General features: G+C 38.4%; 1 protein-coding gene across 1 annotated transcript; it reads left to right on the plus strand.

The window, feature by feature from the left end:
- The first annotated feature begins 330 nt into the window (after nucleotides 1-330).
- LOC128474856 (4-hydroxyphenylpyruvate dioxygenase) lies at nucleotides 331-15,436 on the plus strand. The gene is made up of 14 exons (XM_053457262.1): nucleotides 331-467; nucleotides 2,007-2,033; nucleotides 2,573-2,635; nucleotides 3,579-3,683; nucleotides 4,891-4,933; nucleotides 5,710-5,792; nucleotides 9,592-9,681; nucleotides 9,997-10,103; nucleotides 11,074-11,151; nucleotides 12,235-12,397; nucleotides 13,150-13,221; nucleotides 13,842-13,964; nucleotides 14,057-14,173; nucleotides 15,137-15,436. The coding sequence occupies exons 1-14, from the start codon at nucleotides 465-467 to the stop codon at nucleotides 15,248-15,250; spliced, it is 1,188 nt and encodes a 395-aa protein (XP_053313237.1). The 5' UTR covers nucleotides 331-464; the 3' UTR covers nucleotides 15,251-15,436.
- The last annotated feature ends 2,802 nt before the right edge of the window (nucleotides 15,437-18,238 follow it).

The raw sequence follows: 18,238 nt of genomic DNA on the forward strand, positions 1-18,238 counted from the left end.
CTAAAGGTACGGTACTTTTCTGCTGTACTCTGTATATTGGAAAGATGGTTGCCACATTTTTTCCTCACCGTACTTTGTGGCGTTTAAGTCACAATGGTAACTTTTTGAAAAGTTCTTTTAACAGCCAACATTAGCAGTGCTAGTCTGTGAAACTTTAGCCAAAATTCAATATAGCTGTGGATTTGTTATGTAGTTATGTTTCACAATGGATCAAAGTCTGCCGTTAAAGGATATCGGGAAAAGGTGAGGGACCTACCTAAAAAACACCCTCTAATCCTCCCTTCAAACACTCTCTATTGGTGGGAGTGTTTGAAGGGAGGATGAGAGGGTGTTTTTTAGGTAGCCAATCACATGTGAGAAGCAATGGTTTATATGTTAACAGTGACCATTTAACTGTCCTTTGGGGCATCTGACATTTAACCAGTGCAAGACAAATTGCTATCAACGGCTGATCTCCCAGAAAAATGGTAAGTATTCCTTTGTAAGCATTAACGTGATAAAGAAAAGCTCATTAATGTGTCTATTGTTGAACTCAACCGTCATGTAAGTGTATCCCAAGCAAATACACTATACAGAATGGAGAAGAGTATTTTTCAAGCACCAGCAGAAAACAATCCCATCTTGAAAGCCACACTGAACAAGGCCTGGGTGGACGATGGTCGAGGTGGAGACTGGCATCTTCTTAACCTCACAGTTATCTTGGACAGTGCATGTACTTACCAATTAATCCCTTTCATTCATGAAATGTAGTGTAGGATGATTAGAAATATGCATCATACATGTCCGTGACATGTTTGAGAACAATTGTTGGATGCTTAAATAATGCATATTCTATATTTTTGAATAGATTATTCATAGAACTCGATGGCATATTGGAACCATTTCACCTATCTAGTCTGCCCATTTGTTCCTGCTGTAAAGACTCAGACCTTAATAAGTCTTGGTCTTGTCTGATTCAGGATAGATTCAGATTAGCTTCATGACTATCTCAAACATTCATAACCAGCCATAACATTTAGGGGTTTCTGTGAATATGTATATCCTTGGAAGTATCAAAAACCAAAACTGGCCTGTAAATGTACATACAAGTTTAAGGTTATTTAAGGAAATATGAATCACCGATACTGCAGTATTGAATGGGAATAAACACCAAAGCTAGGGAATGCATAATGTACATGTTTGTGAATTTAATATTTACGCTTCCAATTCAATTGAGTGTTTTGAAAACCTTTTTGTCAGTTTACACTTATTGATGTATACATCGCAATCAGTACCTCTCTTTCACACCAGGTTTGGTTAAAATGCATGGCAAGTAATCCCACATCTGAAAATGTTACCTATTTGGCACGGTCACTAGGGAAGGTTAATGTTTGAAAAGAATAGCCAAGGGCATGTTTAAAATGACGAAGTGATGTATGACTTTAAAAACAGAACAGAAGGTGGCAAATAACATTACTATCAGGCACTTATGGCCTGTAGCTTATAATCATTAAAGCGTATAAAAAAACGCATAAAAAGTCATGGGAGAAGTAAAGACCCTGCGATGGTGATATCGCCAAGAGAATGTCAAACAACAGAGGTCTGGCAAGACAAGCATTTGTATTGCTTCATTAAAACAAATGTACCCTCCCAAGTGGCATGAAAGCCAAAGGCTGTCAATCACAGCGATATCACCTGAGTCCCTTCTGCATACGTGTTACCTGTCAGTGTGTGCTGAGCGATTTGGCTTGTTTTCCCTGCCCTTATACTAATGTCATGGCTGGACAAACCCTGGGAAACAGCTAGCCATGTATTTTACAGCTTCCTTCTAACTGTTTGTGCCATTTTGTATTGATCGCTATCGCTATATTGCTTACAGCTCTTTAAAAAAAAAACCCTCTGTGGCTAATAAACAAATCCATAAAATTCCTCTGTTGTTTGTGCTAAGCCTACATTCCCTTTTCATGTACACTTTTGTAATGCTGAAATGATCAATTAGTATTATTACTGATTTGCTTCTGTTTCAGACTTCTTACACAGACAAAGGAGAAAAGGTAACCCCCCCCCCCACACGCATACAAATACGCTAAAGAAAAAAAGAAGCAACGATTGAATATTTTTACAAACTCATCATTCTTTAAACTGTAAAGTTAATGAATGTGGATGTTATTTCTTACAAAGCCATGTCTTTCTACACAATCTGCCTTTGTACTTTTTGTTGTGAGCCAGTAATAAATGTAAATACAGAGATATAGAGGGGATGCTGACTTGTCTTCTCTGTTGGTTGGAGACAAAGCTTTGATTACTAGTGCATAGAACCCATTTGTCCATCTGCAGTGGTTTGGAATGGCTGACAGAATAACCGTTCTAATTTCTTAAGTAACATCATGCCAGCTAATAAGTCAGATGAGAATACATCCTCCCATTCATAACATCAAACGTAAGCAGATTACCCCAGCAAATTAGCACACATCAGACTGGAACCACCAAATATGACATGACAGCTTGACACAGGAGGAAAAAGTACATTCTTACTGCATGAGGCAGTAAAATGTGATGAATAGCTAATGTTTTCCTGTCGTTTACATCCCAGCATGAAAGAGGCCGCTTCCTAAGCTTTCATCATCTTACGTTTTGGGTTGGAAATGCCAAGCAGGTAAGCGACCTTATAACATAATCAATTTGATTGTAAAAACACTCTCTTATAAGGTCGTTTTCTAAGAGTTATCTCACCGCATGATTGTCACGTGTCCTGCGCTGCATGACTTTCGCATGTACCTCCTGCACTTGTATAACTAACACAATTACAGTGATTTAATTTGTGATGTATTACACACTCATTTGGAGGAATAAAGAGGCCTTTTCTGTTTGATGGATTAAACTCCACCAACTAGAATCTCACATATTAATAACATTGAGCGTAACAACGCTCATTATATTGGCAACTAAACCTGATGGAATCCATCATCTGCTAGGTCTGTGGCCAGGTTCCTGCTCATCTCACTCGAGGACCCATTGAAATTAACCGAAGCTAAATTGCCAAGTTCTATAAAAGTTGTGCTTCGTTTTATTTACATAATTTGACTTGTTAGCTAAACACGAGAGAATAACAAACAGACCACCAAGTCCGCAAGGAAACAAAATGTTGTGCATTCCATTGGGGGGGGGAGGTCCACTTAAAATATTTATGTTTTACCATCTTGAAATAGAATGTTTTTGTGAGTTTTAATTTAACAAGCATAGGATGCTCTATCTGAACATGCTAATTTTGATGGGAAAATGTTGCTGCTGACAAACAGAATTCTGATCTGGATTCTATAATAATGTGAGCGAACATGGAAGACCAACCCTACCCATATCAGAGAAAAGCAATTTGTATAATTATAATGACTATACATTTTATAAAAGTGTGTGATTATCACAGTGAAAATGATTAAATCCGTGCCTAACGTTCCAGTGCTCCAAACTGGCAGAATTTGAAGTAACCAATAGCAGATTATTGGGTCCTACCAATGAACTTGCAATTTATTTTATAATTGCATCAAACACTAAGCAGATTTGTGAATATAAGGAGTATAACAGCTGTTCGTCTCTTATAGGCTGCGATGTTCTACTGTGACAAATTTGGATTTGAACCTTATGCCTACAGAGGTCTGGAGACCGGCAGCCGGGAAGTAGTATCACATGCCATTAAGCAGGACAAGGTAAGGAAGAAAAGATGGCAAATATATCTCTAGATTTTGTTATGTCCTGTCCGCCCATTGTACAGCCTCCGGAATTTGATGGCGCTATATAAAACAATAAATAATAATAATAATAATGTCACAGCAGCCTAGAGGAAATGCTAAACGCACAGGTGCTGCTGTTAATAGCCAGCCAGAACTGCAAATACAGCTGAACCAACTGCCTTGTAATGCTCATTTCACAGCAGATTTCCTCAAAGCAACGTATTTCTACAAAAGGCATTCTGCATCACCATAATGATTCCATAATGATCCCAAAATGGGGGGGGGAGATCATATACTACCTACCAGATTTGCAAGTTTACTGTATTGCTAAACTGTAGTATAAAACCTAAAACAGAGGTATGGATAACAAAACAGTACTGCTAAACAAATGCACCTTCTAAATTCTAGATGTTAATATCCATACTACATAGTAAAAATAAGCACCACGGGTACTGCCTGTAACATGACAGGAGTGTAACTTGAATATAGATATATTTGCCATAAGAGGCTATTTAGTAAATGTTGTTCTTATGTCACAATGAATCAAATTGCATTGCACTAACCTAGCCCTCAACATACAAGATTTAGGAATTGCCCAAGAAAATATCCATGAAACGAACACACTGGTGTGCGGTGAAGAAGTAGGTTTCGGTTACTAGTTCATTCTGCTTCCAGCATGTCCCATGTGATGTGAGCATTAGCCATCTGCCTGGCCACCAGTGAGGCGAAAGGCACAGAATAGTCCTCGTATCATGAAAAAACTCCAAATATGATCGGTAAAAATCTGACTTCTACAAAAGGAATCAACTTCACGCTTTAGCAAATGTCAGGATATCCCGACTGCACAGACAGGTGGCAGCAAAATATCACCCTAATGGAGGAGCATTTACATGCAGTACAGGTTTATTATCTATGCCTCAACTGGTCTGGCCAATATGCAATAGTGCATGAAGACTATCTAGCATTAGGATGTTCTTTAAACAAGGAATGTACCCACCTTGATTTTTTGGGGATATATTATATTAATTGACATACTATTATACTTTTATTATCACGTATAAAAAAAAAATCAATATTTAATTAGATGCTTTTGAGAAGTAGGTCATGTCTGGCTTCAATTGTTTGCTATAATAACATTATTTTAGGATCACTTTATACATCTGTGATTTTTAATCTTTTTCAGATTGTTTTTGTTTTTCAATCCCCGCTGAACCCTGGCAATCAAGGTAAAAAAAAGAAAAAAACTACAATACACGATTTAAATGAGCATCTTGGCATTCACGTTAGGCCGTGCTTATCAAATCACTTCAATCGTCAATTAGTTATACCGAAATGTAAAATCAGATTTTAGGAATGAAATAAAGCTAGAAAACAGGGGCATCGTTCTAGTATTTCTTTGGTTTCTTGTAGTCTAGCGGTATTGTGTATGTCGAATAATTTACAAGCAGGGAAGTTGAATCCTTTCGCTGCCTGCTTTATGTATTTACTTTAATATACCATGACCATGGCATGTGAATTTATTCAACAGATGTTCACCATCTGCTTTGCATTAAATGAATTGTAATGTACTGATGAACTTGCCGACACTATGCCACCGGGCAGGACATTGTCTTAGGGGGCTGTATGCTGGGCAGGCGAGGATATGCTTATAAAATGTCTTATGTACTGACAAATCTATTCACACACGAGGTAACGTAATGTTTTGCGTGTTTGAAGCACGTGCAGTGACATTATAAAATATTATAAAGTATTTATTGCCGTTAGTCATACACTGCCTTCCCCTGATTATAGATTCTGCACACTTCCAGTCCATAATAATGACTGCCTTATTTCTGGCATATCTAATTTATTAAGCTTTTCACCAGTTTTTTTTCTTATGGTATGGTATGGTATGGTATGCAGTCACCAGAGTACTATATAAAACATACTAAAATGTTTGTAACAGAAAACAGGAGTATAATGGTTAATAACAGCAACATTGCGATGATGCTTTCTTGCACAGAGATGGGGCAGCACATGATCAAGCACGGAGATGGAGTAAAGGACATCGCTTTCCAGGTGGAAGATTGTGATAACTTATTTCAGGTACTTGCAATAATAGAATTCTTAAAGTGGATCTGTTGCCTTCCAAAATCCCTTTTATGATTCTAAAAGTTAGAATGGTTCCTCTTTAACAAGCTGTTTGTGTGCCTACTTGTTATAAACTTTATTTTATATTTTGGCTGTAACCTAACTTAATATTGTCTTAATTTAATAGGATAGTCTAGTGTCAAAAACAACCCCAATGAACAACACCTATTAAAGGAGCTGTTCCACATAGAGCGGCCTCTTAAATTATCCCTAAATAAGTACTGCATCACATAGAGATAAATGTAAAGGCTGTTTTCTAGTCGTTTTTTGTGCTGGGAGGGGGGAATTAAAAAAATAACCCGTTCTCCCTACATTCAGTTCTACCTTTTGCCACCTTCTGCTGCACTAAATCTCAAACTTCCCCCGGCGGAAGTACCTGCCAGTAGCAGCGGAGGTTGTCTACGCGCATCTTGCAGTCGTTCGCTGGCTGCCAGAGGAGGATCCCGCAGCGCTGCAGGAGACCTGGATCCTCCCCTCTGGCAGCTGGTGAATGTCTGCGCGATGCGCACAGACAACCGCCGCTGCTGCTGGCCGGTACTTCCGCCGGGGCACTGGTGTGACATGACCTTCCGGTGCTCAGTCATAGAAGCCCCTGCATTGTCTGCGCATCGCAGAGACATTTACAGGCTGCTAGAGAGGAGGAGTGAACATCTGCGTGATGCACGTAGACAACCTCCACTAGACACCAGGGAGTCTAAAGCACGGGGGGGTAAGTCGTGGGGGGGCATATAGAATAAGGAATAAGGCATATCTGGTTGCAGTGGTAAATAGGGGGTATAAGGCATATCAGGGGGTGCAGGGGGGCATATCATGGAGGCAGAGTGGCATATAGGGGTATAAGGCATATTGGGGGCAGAGTGGCATATAGGGGGTACAAGGCATATCTGGGGGTTGGCAAATAATAGGAAATAAAAACAAAAAATAATTTTTTCTTAATCATAGTTTTTATTAAATATGAAAAATAGTTTACATGTGAATAAATATTTGCTAGTAAAACTTTTTTTCCTATTAGGTAGTCTTATATTTAGGCTTTTTCATTTATTCCTATATTAATATTCAAATTTTGGGAGGTCATCTTATAATCAGGGTCGTCCTCTAATCGAGCAAATACGGTACATCACAGCATCAACTCCCACCTGCCATTTCATGGATGTAAAAACAGCAAAGCTGTACAAATCCACATTTACACAGTGATGGTCAGTGAGTGTGAATGAGTAAGGTGTTCTGTGTGATAGGTGACATGAGAATTATTAGAAGAGCTTAAATGTAATGCCCCTTCTAAAAAAATCTAGGAATGTTGGGAAACATCTGTGGAACAGCACCTCTGAAGAACTTTGTAGGCATATTGCCCTCCTCTATGCTTATAGCATTAGTCACTGGAAAGGAAGCGTTCCCATTTTAATCAGTGGGATCACTTTCTGTACATAGTTGTGGGGGGTCTCATTAACCCCCCAGTAACTCTTGCACAAGCCAGCAGTCGATCTGGCTGGTGGTGAGTACAGCACAGATGCGTACTGGTTAGAAGGAGATATGTTCTGTGAAGCTGGGGGCATTGGAACCGTGCACATGCATAGAGAAGATTATAAAAAATAATAAATTAAAGGTCACGCTGTCATGCACATTAGCGTGCATATGACGGGTCCATATTAATTTATAACTTGGAGTTTTAGACTTGTCAAATCAAAATATATAACCTGGGGAGAAAGAAACACAGTTGTAATGTGAGACACACGAACTGTGGTTAGACTTTAATGTAAGAACAAACATGTCGGCACTTTGAAAAACAGGTTTGTTTAATGTAAGAAAAAAACACTGTTTGCTAAAGAGCAAGCAAAGAGCTGTGCGCAGCGACATCAGAGGCCAAATCAAATAAGCAAACAGAATGAAGAGGAGGCGGTGAGGCTGAACAGATGAGGAGAAATAGGCAGCCCTTTACAGGTACTAATTAATGCAGCAGAGGCACTCCCGCTCTCGTCGAATGCTAAATCAGGAAGTATTAAATGATAATAGAAATGGGACTATGTAGCACAATAACCCTGCAGATTATATGCATATACCTGCAACTGAAGAGCTCTGCGATTAATCCACATACTGTCTTTTAACATCCTTTTCAATCATGTGTGTTTTTGTATACAGTTACCTCCCAGTTATTCATTCATCTTTGTTTTGTATCATAATATTTATGTTTAAGTTGCTGTATAATGAAACTGAGCCAATAGACCATACACAGAGATGGATCAGCATCCTGACCAACTTGACAATGGGGTTTATTTACTAAAGGGAGAGTGGTCTATAGACTTTGCATGAAGTTATGGTTTCAACTACCTCAATTCACTGCTAATTATGAATACTCATAGGTATCTCCAGCAAGAAGGGCTGAGCTCGTCTTGCACAATGTATAATTAAGAGGAGGAGACTTTGAAGAAATCTGATTTAACTATACATTATACAGGGCCAGCCATGAATTTCTAGCAGTGGATGCTCACTGGGTTTGGACCTTCCTAATGTATGAGTTGAATGCACAACTTTGCTGCAAACTCTCTTCCAAACTCTGCATTTAGTGAATAGACCCCAGAGAGTGTTCATAGACCAAGAGCATGTTACAAATGGAGAACTCCCCAGGGTTGTGCCCAACAAGACATCTCCCTATCCTCCTTATAAGTCACAAGTCGGTGTTATGAGAAGGGGAGGCCCAATAAACTCAAACGGCAGGGATTGGGTGGCTAGGCCAACTTTCCACCCACTGGAGATTAAACATTGACACAACGTACTGGTAATTGGCTATGGTTTTCAAAGCCTCTGTGCAAAATCTGGAGTTTCCAGGTATGTTTATGAATCACTAAACCGGGCAGCAACAAGAGGCTAAGGGATACATTCATGGAAAAAAGTTTTAAAAAAATATCACAGTTAATATAACCTATAAGGAACATTGACACTTCATTCACCCAGAGTTGCCCTCAGGATATACAGAGTCCAGGGCAGGAGGAATTTTCAGGGCTCCATTATTTATAAACAAAATATTAAGGTATATACAGCCTTGTGCAGCTGCTATATTATAGATATGTACTCGCTAAGTGCTAAGTGCCAAGTGTTCGGCTGAACACATCTCCTGTTACCATGTAGCTTTAGTGCCCCTTCATGTTCCATGGGCCTAATGAGGCCTGAATGCCAGAACATGATGGCACAGACTTTTTGAGGGCACTGACAAGCTGGGGGCAAAGATGGCTGTTTGGGTTTAGGATGGCACCAATAAGCTGTTTGGGGCAAAGGTATTCACAAGCTGTTTGGGGAAAAGGTGGCACATGTTGTTTGGTGGCCAAGGGCAATTTTTGAACAAGGGCCCTGTGGTTTTTAGTTACCCCTATGGGCCCTCCTTCTATGTGGTCGACATTTGTTGCTTCAAGCAGCCAATAAGTGCCAATGGAGCTGACTGACAGTGATTATATCATGTACAGGGAGATGCTTGACTAAACACGTCATGCATTGAAAATAGAAGGGGCAAATGCATATGGGGGATTCTGCAGATCAGACACCTCGAAAACTTAAAGGGGCCATATATGTGGTTGGGACTGAAAAGCACTTTTATTTTATTTTTATTTTGTTTATCATGATAGTATGACTTCCACATGTCAAACGCTTCTATTCTTTTCTAATATTTTACTAGTTTCTTTTTAATATTTCAATATTTCTCATATATTGAACAGATAAAAATGTGCAAAAGGTTTCTGAAAAAAAACGTATTTTGATTTTTAAGAAAGCCAAAGAACATGGTGCTGTGATTGTAAAAGAGCCTTGGATTGAAGAAGATGAAGGAGGCAGAGTAAAATATGCAGTTCTTCAAACTGTAAGTTTAAAGCCTCTCTTTCAATGGCATAGGGTTAATTGAGTTATCGGTTTCTTTTCTGACACTGGAGATTACTGAAAGCTGCTGTTTGTTCCCCTTCTCCCCTAAGGCAGTGTTTTGTCCAGTGATTAAACTTTCTGGCTTTGATCTCTAGCTTCTTTCTGATGAGCTAGTTTTCCCTTCTGACAGTGACTGGGAGGGGGACACTTCGTTTCACTTCCTGGGCTTCTTGCCTGCAGCAAATTCTTTCCAGGAGTAATGATACAACTAGTAGCTGTTTTGAGACGTGCTACTATTTCACTTTTGTCTTTTCAGTACGGAGATACTACACATACTTTGGTTGAGTACCTGGGGCCATATCGGGGTATCTTTCTACCTGGTTTTAAAGAGCCGCTGTTTAGAGATCCACTGTTACCTACACTGTAAGTGCAAGGATACGTACACAATACCTTCCTTAATGCATATACATTACAGACACAGCCATGTTTCAACTTACAATCAACAAAAGAACACATTCAAAATTGTCTATTAATTTTGTTAAAGAAGTCAATTTTCACAGAGGTGCTACATTTTATCTGTTCGAACGATTTAAACTCACAAGCATGCTATCAGATTGCGGACTTTTTATTTATAAAATGTATGTAGTAAGCTGTTCTTACTTATAGTTTAGAATCATCCTTGACCATACTATTTTATTTGTTCCTTGTAATCCTTAGCTTCTGTGGTCATGCATCGAGGTTACCTAAACTGGATTATTATGTGGTGTTATGCAAAGCCTACTAGGTAATCCTCCCCATTAGGTGATATAAATTAAATTTTGTATGTGCCTATGATTTACCATCACATAGATTTTAACTTCTATAGTAGGCATTTGCGGTGCGCTCCTAGTGTTTCATTACAAATCTGGCAAACAATACTTACTTCTGAAAATGTGGGGAATCATAAAATATGCTTTAATGTCATAATTTCAAGGATAAGGCTGTCAGGGATGTCCACAAATGCACATAAATAGAAATATCACAAAATATATAGCTTGATCTTTTCTTGCAAAAAAACCCCAAAAAACTGGAAGATGGTCATTATTCATCAGGTGATGAACAAGTATTTTTACCCATTACATGAAGGTTTAGTTTACAGGCAGCTTCCAACAGACTTAACAACACAGCTGGATTTCATTGCTCCATGGTTACTAATTTACTTGTGATGGTGCCAGATTAGATTTCGTTTGAACTGCTATGTTCTTCCATAATGTGTTCTATGTTCCTGATAATGCTATCTGTATGTCTTCCATCAGTTAAAGCAAATCTGTCATCATCCCAAATATTACAGTTTGCAGTTCGCTAATCTACAAAACTCAGTGAAATTATGTTTGACAACCGTTCTCTTCCACAGACCATCAGGATGTCTACGTTTCATAGATCACATTGTTGGCAACCAACCAGACGATGAGATGGAGCCTATAGTAGACTGGTGGGTGTTTTTTAAAATAACGTGACCACGTTAAAAGTTTCCAAGTGATATACAAACACAAGAGTTATTCACAGTGAAAAGAGATAACAACCATAGTGGCCATGTGCTAATGAATAATGTATAATAGTTTTATGTGATCCTGCTTTCTCTGTAGATATAGAACTGGTTAAGCTGTTACTATTTTGTTTCAATGGAAGCATTACAAAAACATTGAGTGGCCATATTCACTTAAAATGGCATAAAATCAGACTCAATCAGTACGTTTCCCTAACAACTGCATGCAGCAAAAAGAAGTCAGATAAAGCTTAGAAACACCTTATTAAAAACAAAGCCTTCATATCTTCCCATGGGCTTGTACATAACTGACCCAACACTCAAGAATCTGCATATCAAAGTTATGCTAATCCAAATACTTAACCTATTTGTGATGGATATTCTATGCCGTCCTCAAAACAATGGTCCTTTGTGACCACGAGGACGGGATTGAAGGTCCTCAGTAGTAGCAGTCACCGCTCCTGCAGTGAATCTTATCAGATCTGGTGACAGCCTGGTGTCCCCTCTGTGTCACTGGCCTGAGCTGTCAGAGACAGCGTAACAGAAGTTCAAGAATTCATTTCTTTTGGTGTCACAACTGAAACAGTGGGAGACATTGGACAAACAGAACCCGCAGGATGGGGGGGAAAAAACAGGGATATCACTGTATTCCGGGGATGTTGCTTGGGTATTTGTTTATCAGTGACAACTATGCTATGGAAGAAATCCTAAGAAAAATTAAGATTTTTTTTTACTATTATTGCTGTTAAATATTGATATTGAAACATAAAAGTGCAAAGGAATGCACTGATTTTCATGAGGGGGGATATATATATATATATATAAAATTTGTGTCGGTGCTCTAAATGAATGAGATGAAAATCATGGCAGAATAAAAACATAGCATAAGTGCTAAAATTATTTTGCTCTGGGTCCTTAGACTTTAAAGATAGACCAATAATTCTAGAATCCTTAACCTAAAAATATAACCCATATTATTGTTTATATGAATATTATATTATAATATTATATTGTTTATATGAATTTCAGGTATCAAAAGTGTCTACTGTTCCACAGATTCTGGTCTGTAGATGACAAGCAGGTTCATACAGAGTACAGTGCACTGCGCTCGATTGTGGTGACAAACTATGAAGAGACAATAAAAATGCCAATAAACGAGCCAGCTCCAGGAAAGAAAAAGTCACAGATACAGGTACGAAAATACTATGCTGAAGGAAAACAGGTGTTACTGCATTTTTGGTTGCTATGTTGGCCATATATCGCTCTAAACCTTGCAAAAAACATCTCTGAGATCAAACATCTGTAATTAATCAATAAGAATGGGCAGGTGGGGTGGACAATATTTTAAGATTGGGCTGGACACATTTTTACTGCAGCCATCTAACATTCTGCGCAGTTTTCTTGACAGATGCCTGCCTTCCGGCTTTTAAAACATCCAGGTGGCTGCTATTTTTTTTCTCAGTCTGGCTCTTAAATTCTACCTCGATTAGTCCAGCCCCATTATATATTATTTATTTATTTAAGCGTGACAAATTTCCCCTTTATGATGGGCCTATTACACAAGTTTTCAGAAAGTAGTATTTTCACTGTAGCAACCAATAACCCCACTGGTTGGACAATCCATTGGTTGGTTTGGGCCACCTTGCACCACAAGCAGGTTTTTTGATATAACAAATGATACAAAGTACGATAAAAAGTAGTGGCATTTTTAATAGTACCTACTCCAATAATAAAAACAACAAATACTGATAAACATGCAGTGTAAATAATTACAAAATCCCTACTATTTGAGTCAACCTTACACTATTACAGCATTTAAAAAAATAATTCATGGACTTGGCTTTCAGCATAAAATGCTATAAATCAGGAGGCACTAGACTGATGTAAATAAGCAGGATTTGATAATGGCAGATGTCTGAACCTTGATTCCCGTTTCGGTTTCAGGAATATGTGGACTATAATGGCGGCGCTGGAGTGCAGCACATTGCACTAAACACTTCTGATATCATCAAAGCAGTGAGTAACCCAGACAGATAGGCACAAAGCGGTGGAAAGCAAGGGGGAGGAACACATGCTCCTTTGATCTCTCCACTGTTTGGCCAGGAGGGTGGTGTGTTTATGTATGCAAGTCTGTGCATGAATACATGTATGTGTTTTGAAACATACCTCTTCTTATGAATCTTCTAGTCTTGCAATTGTTTTAAAGGAACTAAATGGAACGTGTGGGCATTGATGTTTGTATATGGCGATAGAAAGCAAGAAGGAACATACGGCACACTAGCTCTCTCTCAGTGTTCACGATACAATAACTAGCTATGAATTACTTTGGCTAAGCTTATTTTTCCTTAAATAATCACAGTAAAACTCTCTATGATAACCTTGTTAAGGAAAGACATAACATAATAACATTTAATATTTTTATTTACTCATGTACATCTCTCCAGATTCACATGACAAGATTTTACCAGGTTTAGATTTTATTTAAAAAAATAAATCCTAAAAATAAAACAAATACAGTAAAAAAAACCATGAAATCTGAAATGGATATAAATGCTTTGGGAGAATGGTGGGTCTTCTTTAATAAATACATATAAAAAATAGACAACTAATCATTGTGATATATCTTATTTCCATAGGTGAAACATTTAAAAGCCAGAGGGACAGAGTTTCTGAGCACACCTGACACTTATTATGACCAGCTGAGAAAAAATCTTAAAACTGCCAAGATCAAGGTGAAGGAAGATATTAGCATTCTACAGGTATGCGTTCATAGAGCAGTATGGTGTGATGAATAAACTATTTCTAAGGTTCATGTACCCCTGGTTATAAATATGCCATCTATTGCTGACAGGAGCTAAAAATATTGGTTGATTATGATGATAAAGGCTACCTTCTCCAGATCTTCACAAAGCCGTTGCAGGACAGACCCACTCTTTTCCTGGAAGTTATACAGAGATACAATCATTATGTAAGTTATTATCCATGCTATTTAAAGACACATGATATGGTGTGAAATTTGATGTTTTTTAAAGTTGTTGCTAAATTTAAAACTAAAAACAAAAATTAAATGCTGCCAGTAAAATGTACCTGTGTTACGCTAGTTGAGATTTTTATATTTCATGCTTGTTGACTTATTTCCAAGTCAGTGATCATCTAATAGGGTGTATAAATTGTGACCTACATTTCATTGCATGATGATTTACTTATGCTTTCTGGAATTGCCGTGCTTCTGTAGTTACCCATCTGTCATTAATGGACTGCCTAAACTATGCAGTCATCAACTAGTGCATTTAGCTTATTCCTGTGGCGTCGAGAAACCATCTCTCTATATAAAAAAATAAGTCACAGCTTTTTAATAAATGCTATCAAATGTACTTCTACACCCCTGAAGCGGACCATCTTGCCTTTTCCTGTAAAGTATCACAAGGAAGCGTTTGTTACAATGTTGTTTGTGATAGACGAACAAAAACATCATCAATCTCACTTATTCTCTTTTTTATCACAACATTGTTTGAAATGCGTTTACACAACATAATTGAAGTAATGTTGTGATAAAGATAATAACTGGCTTGTTTTTTAATTTACTTTATGAGGATATCTCATAGATATCAGGTAAACTATTTGTTCAGCTTAGTCTAGTATTTACTTAACAGGACTTTACCATATTATATATATATATATATATCAGGTAGAACACGTGAGGAGGCACATTCTCACTATTCTACTGCACTTCCCATTTCTGGGAGCCCGTGTTGCAGCAGACGCTAACAAATGGTATATTTACCATAGGCAAATTATAGCAAAAATGAAAGAATGCCTTAGTTTCTAATAATAAGTATTCTTATTACTGGAACTTATGGAAAATTCAGTAGACAAAAAACAGAAGAACAAAAAAATCCAACAACAATAACTATTTTCCTTCACTTTTCAGGGATTTGGAGCTGGAAACTTCAAGTCATTGTTTGAAGCCATTGAGAAAGATCAAGATGCCAGGGGAAATCTAACAATTTATACAGATAATGGAGAACAACAAGTATTTTACTGAAAATACAGTCACCAAAATGGAGATGGATGAATAAGATCAAATGCCCTGGAGACGCATATGGCTGAAGGGGTCTCAATCACTTAAGAGGCCTACTTGAAGTCTGTAAATGTTCTCTTCTCCATCAATTGTCAAGCGGTCCAATGAATTAGTAAAAGTTTGAAAAATAAATTATCATATAAATAAATATATATTTCTTAATAAGTGGCTCCCTACATACTACTATAGCTTGTCCTACTCCACGTTTATTTAGTAGCATACTGTCCCCTTAAAGAATGTAGATAAATGGCAGTTTACAGTCACTGACAGCTTCACCAAACAAGAATGCATATTAAAGTACTTTGAGTATTTTAATACGCATTCTTTAAAAAGTTAAAAAAACAAATATATCGCTTACCCCCCCCACCCGCTCCACTAATTCTCATCACTTATTGGCTGCTTAAATAAAGAGGGGCACTTACCGTGCATGTATATGGGGGTCTCATTAGACCCCCGCCCAGAGTGTTGACCGAGCCAGAACTGAAGCGATAACTATATAAGATGTCAGGAGATGTGTTTAGCTGAGTGCAGCAATGGGTAAATGCACATGGCTGGATTCTGCAAAATTGTGTCGCCTGGTAACAATGCCCTTTCGCCTACAGAAATAGTTGTCAGTGCAGAGCAGGACCTCCAATCCTGCCCCAGATGAGTCCTAGTTATACATTACATTACCCTGTATTATGAAGGGCCAATGCCAGTACATCCCTATTGAAATGACTGTGGTCCAAGCACAATATATGACCAAGGGTATGTGGACACCCAATGGATCACACCTAGATGAGCTTCCTGGACATCCCATTCCAAAACTATGGGCATTAGTATGTGGTTGCAACACCTCCACCCCCCACCCATTGCCCTTTGTGACTATAACAGCCTCCACTCTTCTGGGAAGGTTTTCCACAAGATGCATCATGACAAGCACTCATATTTGACGAGAAGGCCTGGCTTGCAATCCACGTTCCAATTTATCTCAAAGCTGTTCGTGGGGTTAAGGTCAGGGGCTCTGTGCAGGACCCTCAAGTTCCTCCACTCCAAACTTATAAGGCCATGTCTTTAGGTACCTTGGATTGTGCACAGGGGCATAGTAATTCTGGAACAGGAACGTGCCTTCTCCAAACTGGTGCCACAGAGTTGGAAGCATACAATTGTCTGAAATTGTTTGTGAGCTGTAGCATTAACATTACCCTTTACTAAGGGGTCCTAGCCCAAACCCTGAAAACAGCCCCAGATCATTACTGCTTTACAAACTCTACAGTAGGCACAATTAGCATTCCGGTAGTTAGCATTCTCCAGATAACACGTTTCCACTCCTCCAGAGTCCAATGGCGGTGTGCTTTACACCACTTCAGGCGACGCTTGGCATTACACTTATTGATGTTCGGCTGAAACTGTAGTGAGTGATGATACAGAGGACAGGCAATTTTTATACGCTCAGCACACTAGCACCCCTGCTGTGTGAGCGGTCTAAAGCTTTGTGTTACTCCAAGATGCAAAAATAGCACTTACAGTGGACCAAGGCGGATATTTCACAAACTTGTGGCAAAGGTAGTGACCTATGACAGCACCACTTTTAAAGTCACTGAAGTCATCAGTGTCATCCATTCTATTGCCAGTGTTTGCCCATGAAGATGGCTGCTTTTATAATTATTATTATTATGTGATTTTTTTTACACCTGTTAGCAATGGGTTTGGCTGAAACACCAAAAAACAATAATTAGGTGGGGCGTTCACAAACTTTTGTCATATAAGTAAAGAAGAGTTAAATTGCATTTCTTTACGATAACTAGTCCTAAATGATCGGGGGAAGTGGTAGAGACTGGAGGATATAATTTATAAATTAGAAGTGGTTCTTGAGAAGCACCTTCGTATGGCGGATATGAATGAGTTGTTTCCTGATGATGAACCGCTGTGATATTTAACAGCCTGAGGTAAAACTATTACAAGTAATTTCCACCACTTTTTCCCAAAGAGCCACGTAATTGTTGCCTAATGTGTAAATTGTTTAAACATAGATGAGTACTAGGCATCAGCTTCTTTTCTAAACTATAAGGGAAACCCAGTGGGAGCCTCAAAGCAGAATCCAACCCTCAGGGCATGAAAAACACCCACGTGCTGACAAAAATGATCTACTTCAATCACAGGAAATATGTGAGCGTTTGCTGCAGCTCTCCATACAAACTGATAATAGCTCGTCTGCTGCGTTTTTGAATGATCAACAGAAATGAGGCACAGTTACAATATATGAAATATAAACATAATTATCTTTATTATGGTGCAGTTACGGAAATCTAGTTGTATTGAGAGGGGTTTCCCAATACACAGACTGCTTTTTGGCTGTACACGTTTTACTGCAAGATTCTCAAAAATGCTAAACCTTCTTCAATAAAATGAAGCGTGATAGGAAATTCCTGTTGGGTGAAAAGACAGTGTAACATATTGCCTCTCTCCGTTTACTTGACTGCCTAAGAGCATCGGTATATCCTCACAAAATGCCCAAAAGAAGCCCAGGATCACAAGCAAATATAAATGAATTAAATAAAGTTACATGTATTGCAAACCTGAACCTTGGTCACCAAACTTAATTTATAAAATACTAGATAATACCCTTTCAAAATATGAGGTTGCAAACTGCCCAAACAGGTGCCCTACCCCTGACAAAGGAGTTTAGCCGAAACATTGGGGGATCTCACACTGGGCGTCAGCCTTTTATGTCTTTATAATATATTTGATAAATGTGGGTATGTAAACTTTTGTTTTGTGCCGTATCCTTTTTGACCGTTATCATTAAGTAAAACTTTATATATTTGATTTTTGTTTAAGTTTCTTTTTGGGGTGCAAGCCTGATTTATATCTGTAGCACCAAACTCCATTTACTGGAGCACCAATATAAACAGACACATGTTGCAGCTAAACCTGCTGTGTATGCCTCCGTCATTCATGAACAACCTTTAC

The sequence above is a fragment of the Spea bombifrons genome, chromosome 2 (assembly GCF_027358695.1).
Source record: "Spea bombifrons isolate aSpeBom1 chromosome 2, aSpeBom1.2.pri, whole genome shotgun sequence".
NCBI lineage: Eukaryota > Metazoa > Chordata > Amphibia > Anura > Pelobatidae > Spea > Spea bombifrons.

Bases quoted from the DNA above. Each gene is read 5' to 3' on its own strand.
- LOC128474856 (XM_053457262.1), top strand. The intron at 4,934-5,709 runs GTAAAAAAAAGA...TTTCTTGCACAG, and splicing joins GCTGAACCCTGGCAATCAAG to AGATGGGGCAGCACATGATC. The intron at 10,104-11,073 runs GTAAGTGCAAGG...TCTCTTCCACAG, and splicing joins GATCCACTGTTACCTACACT to ACCATCAGGATGTCTACGTT.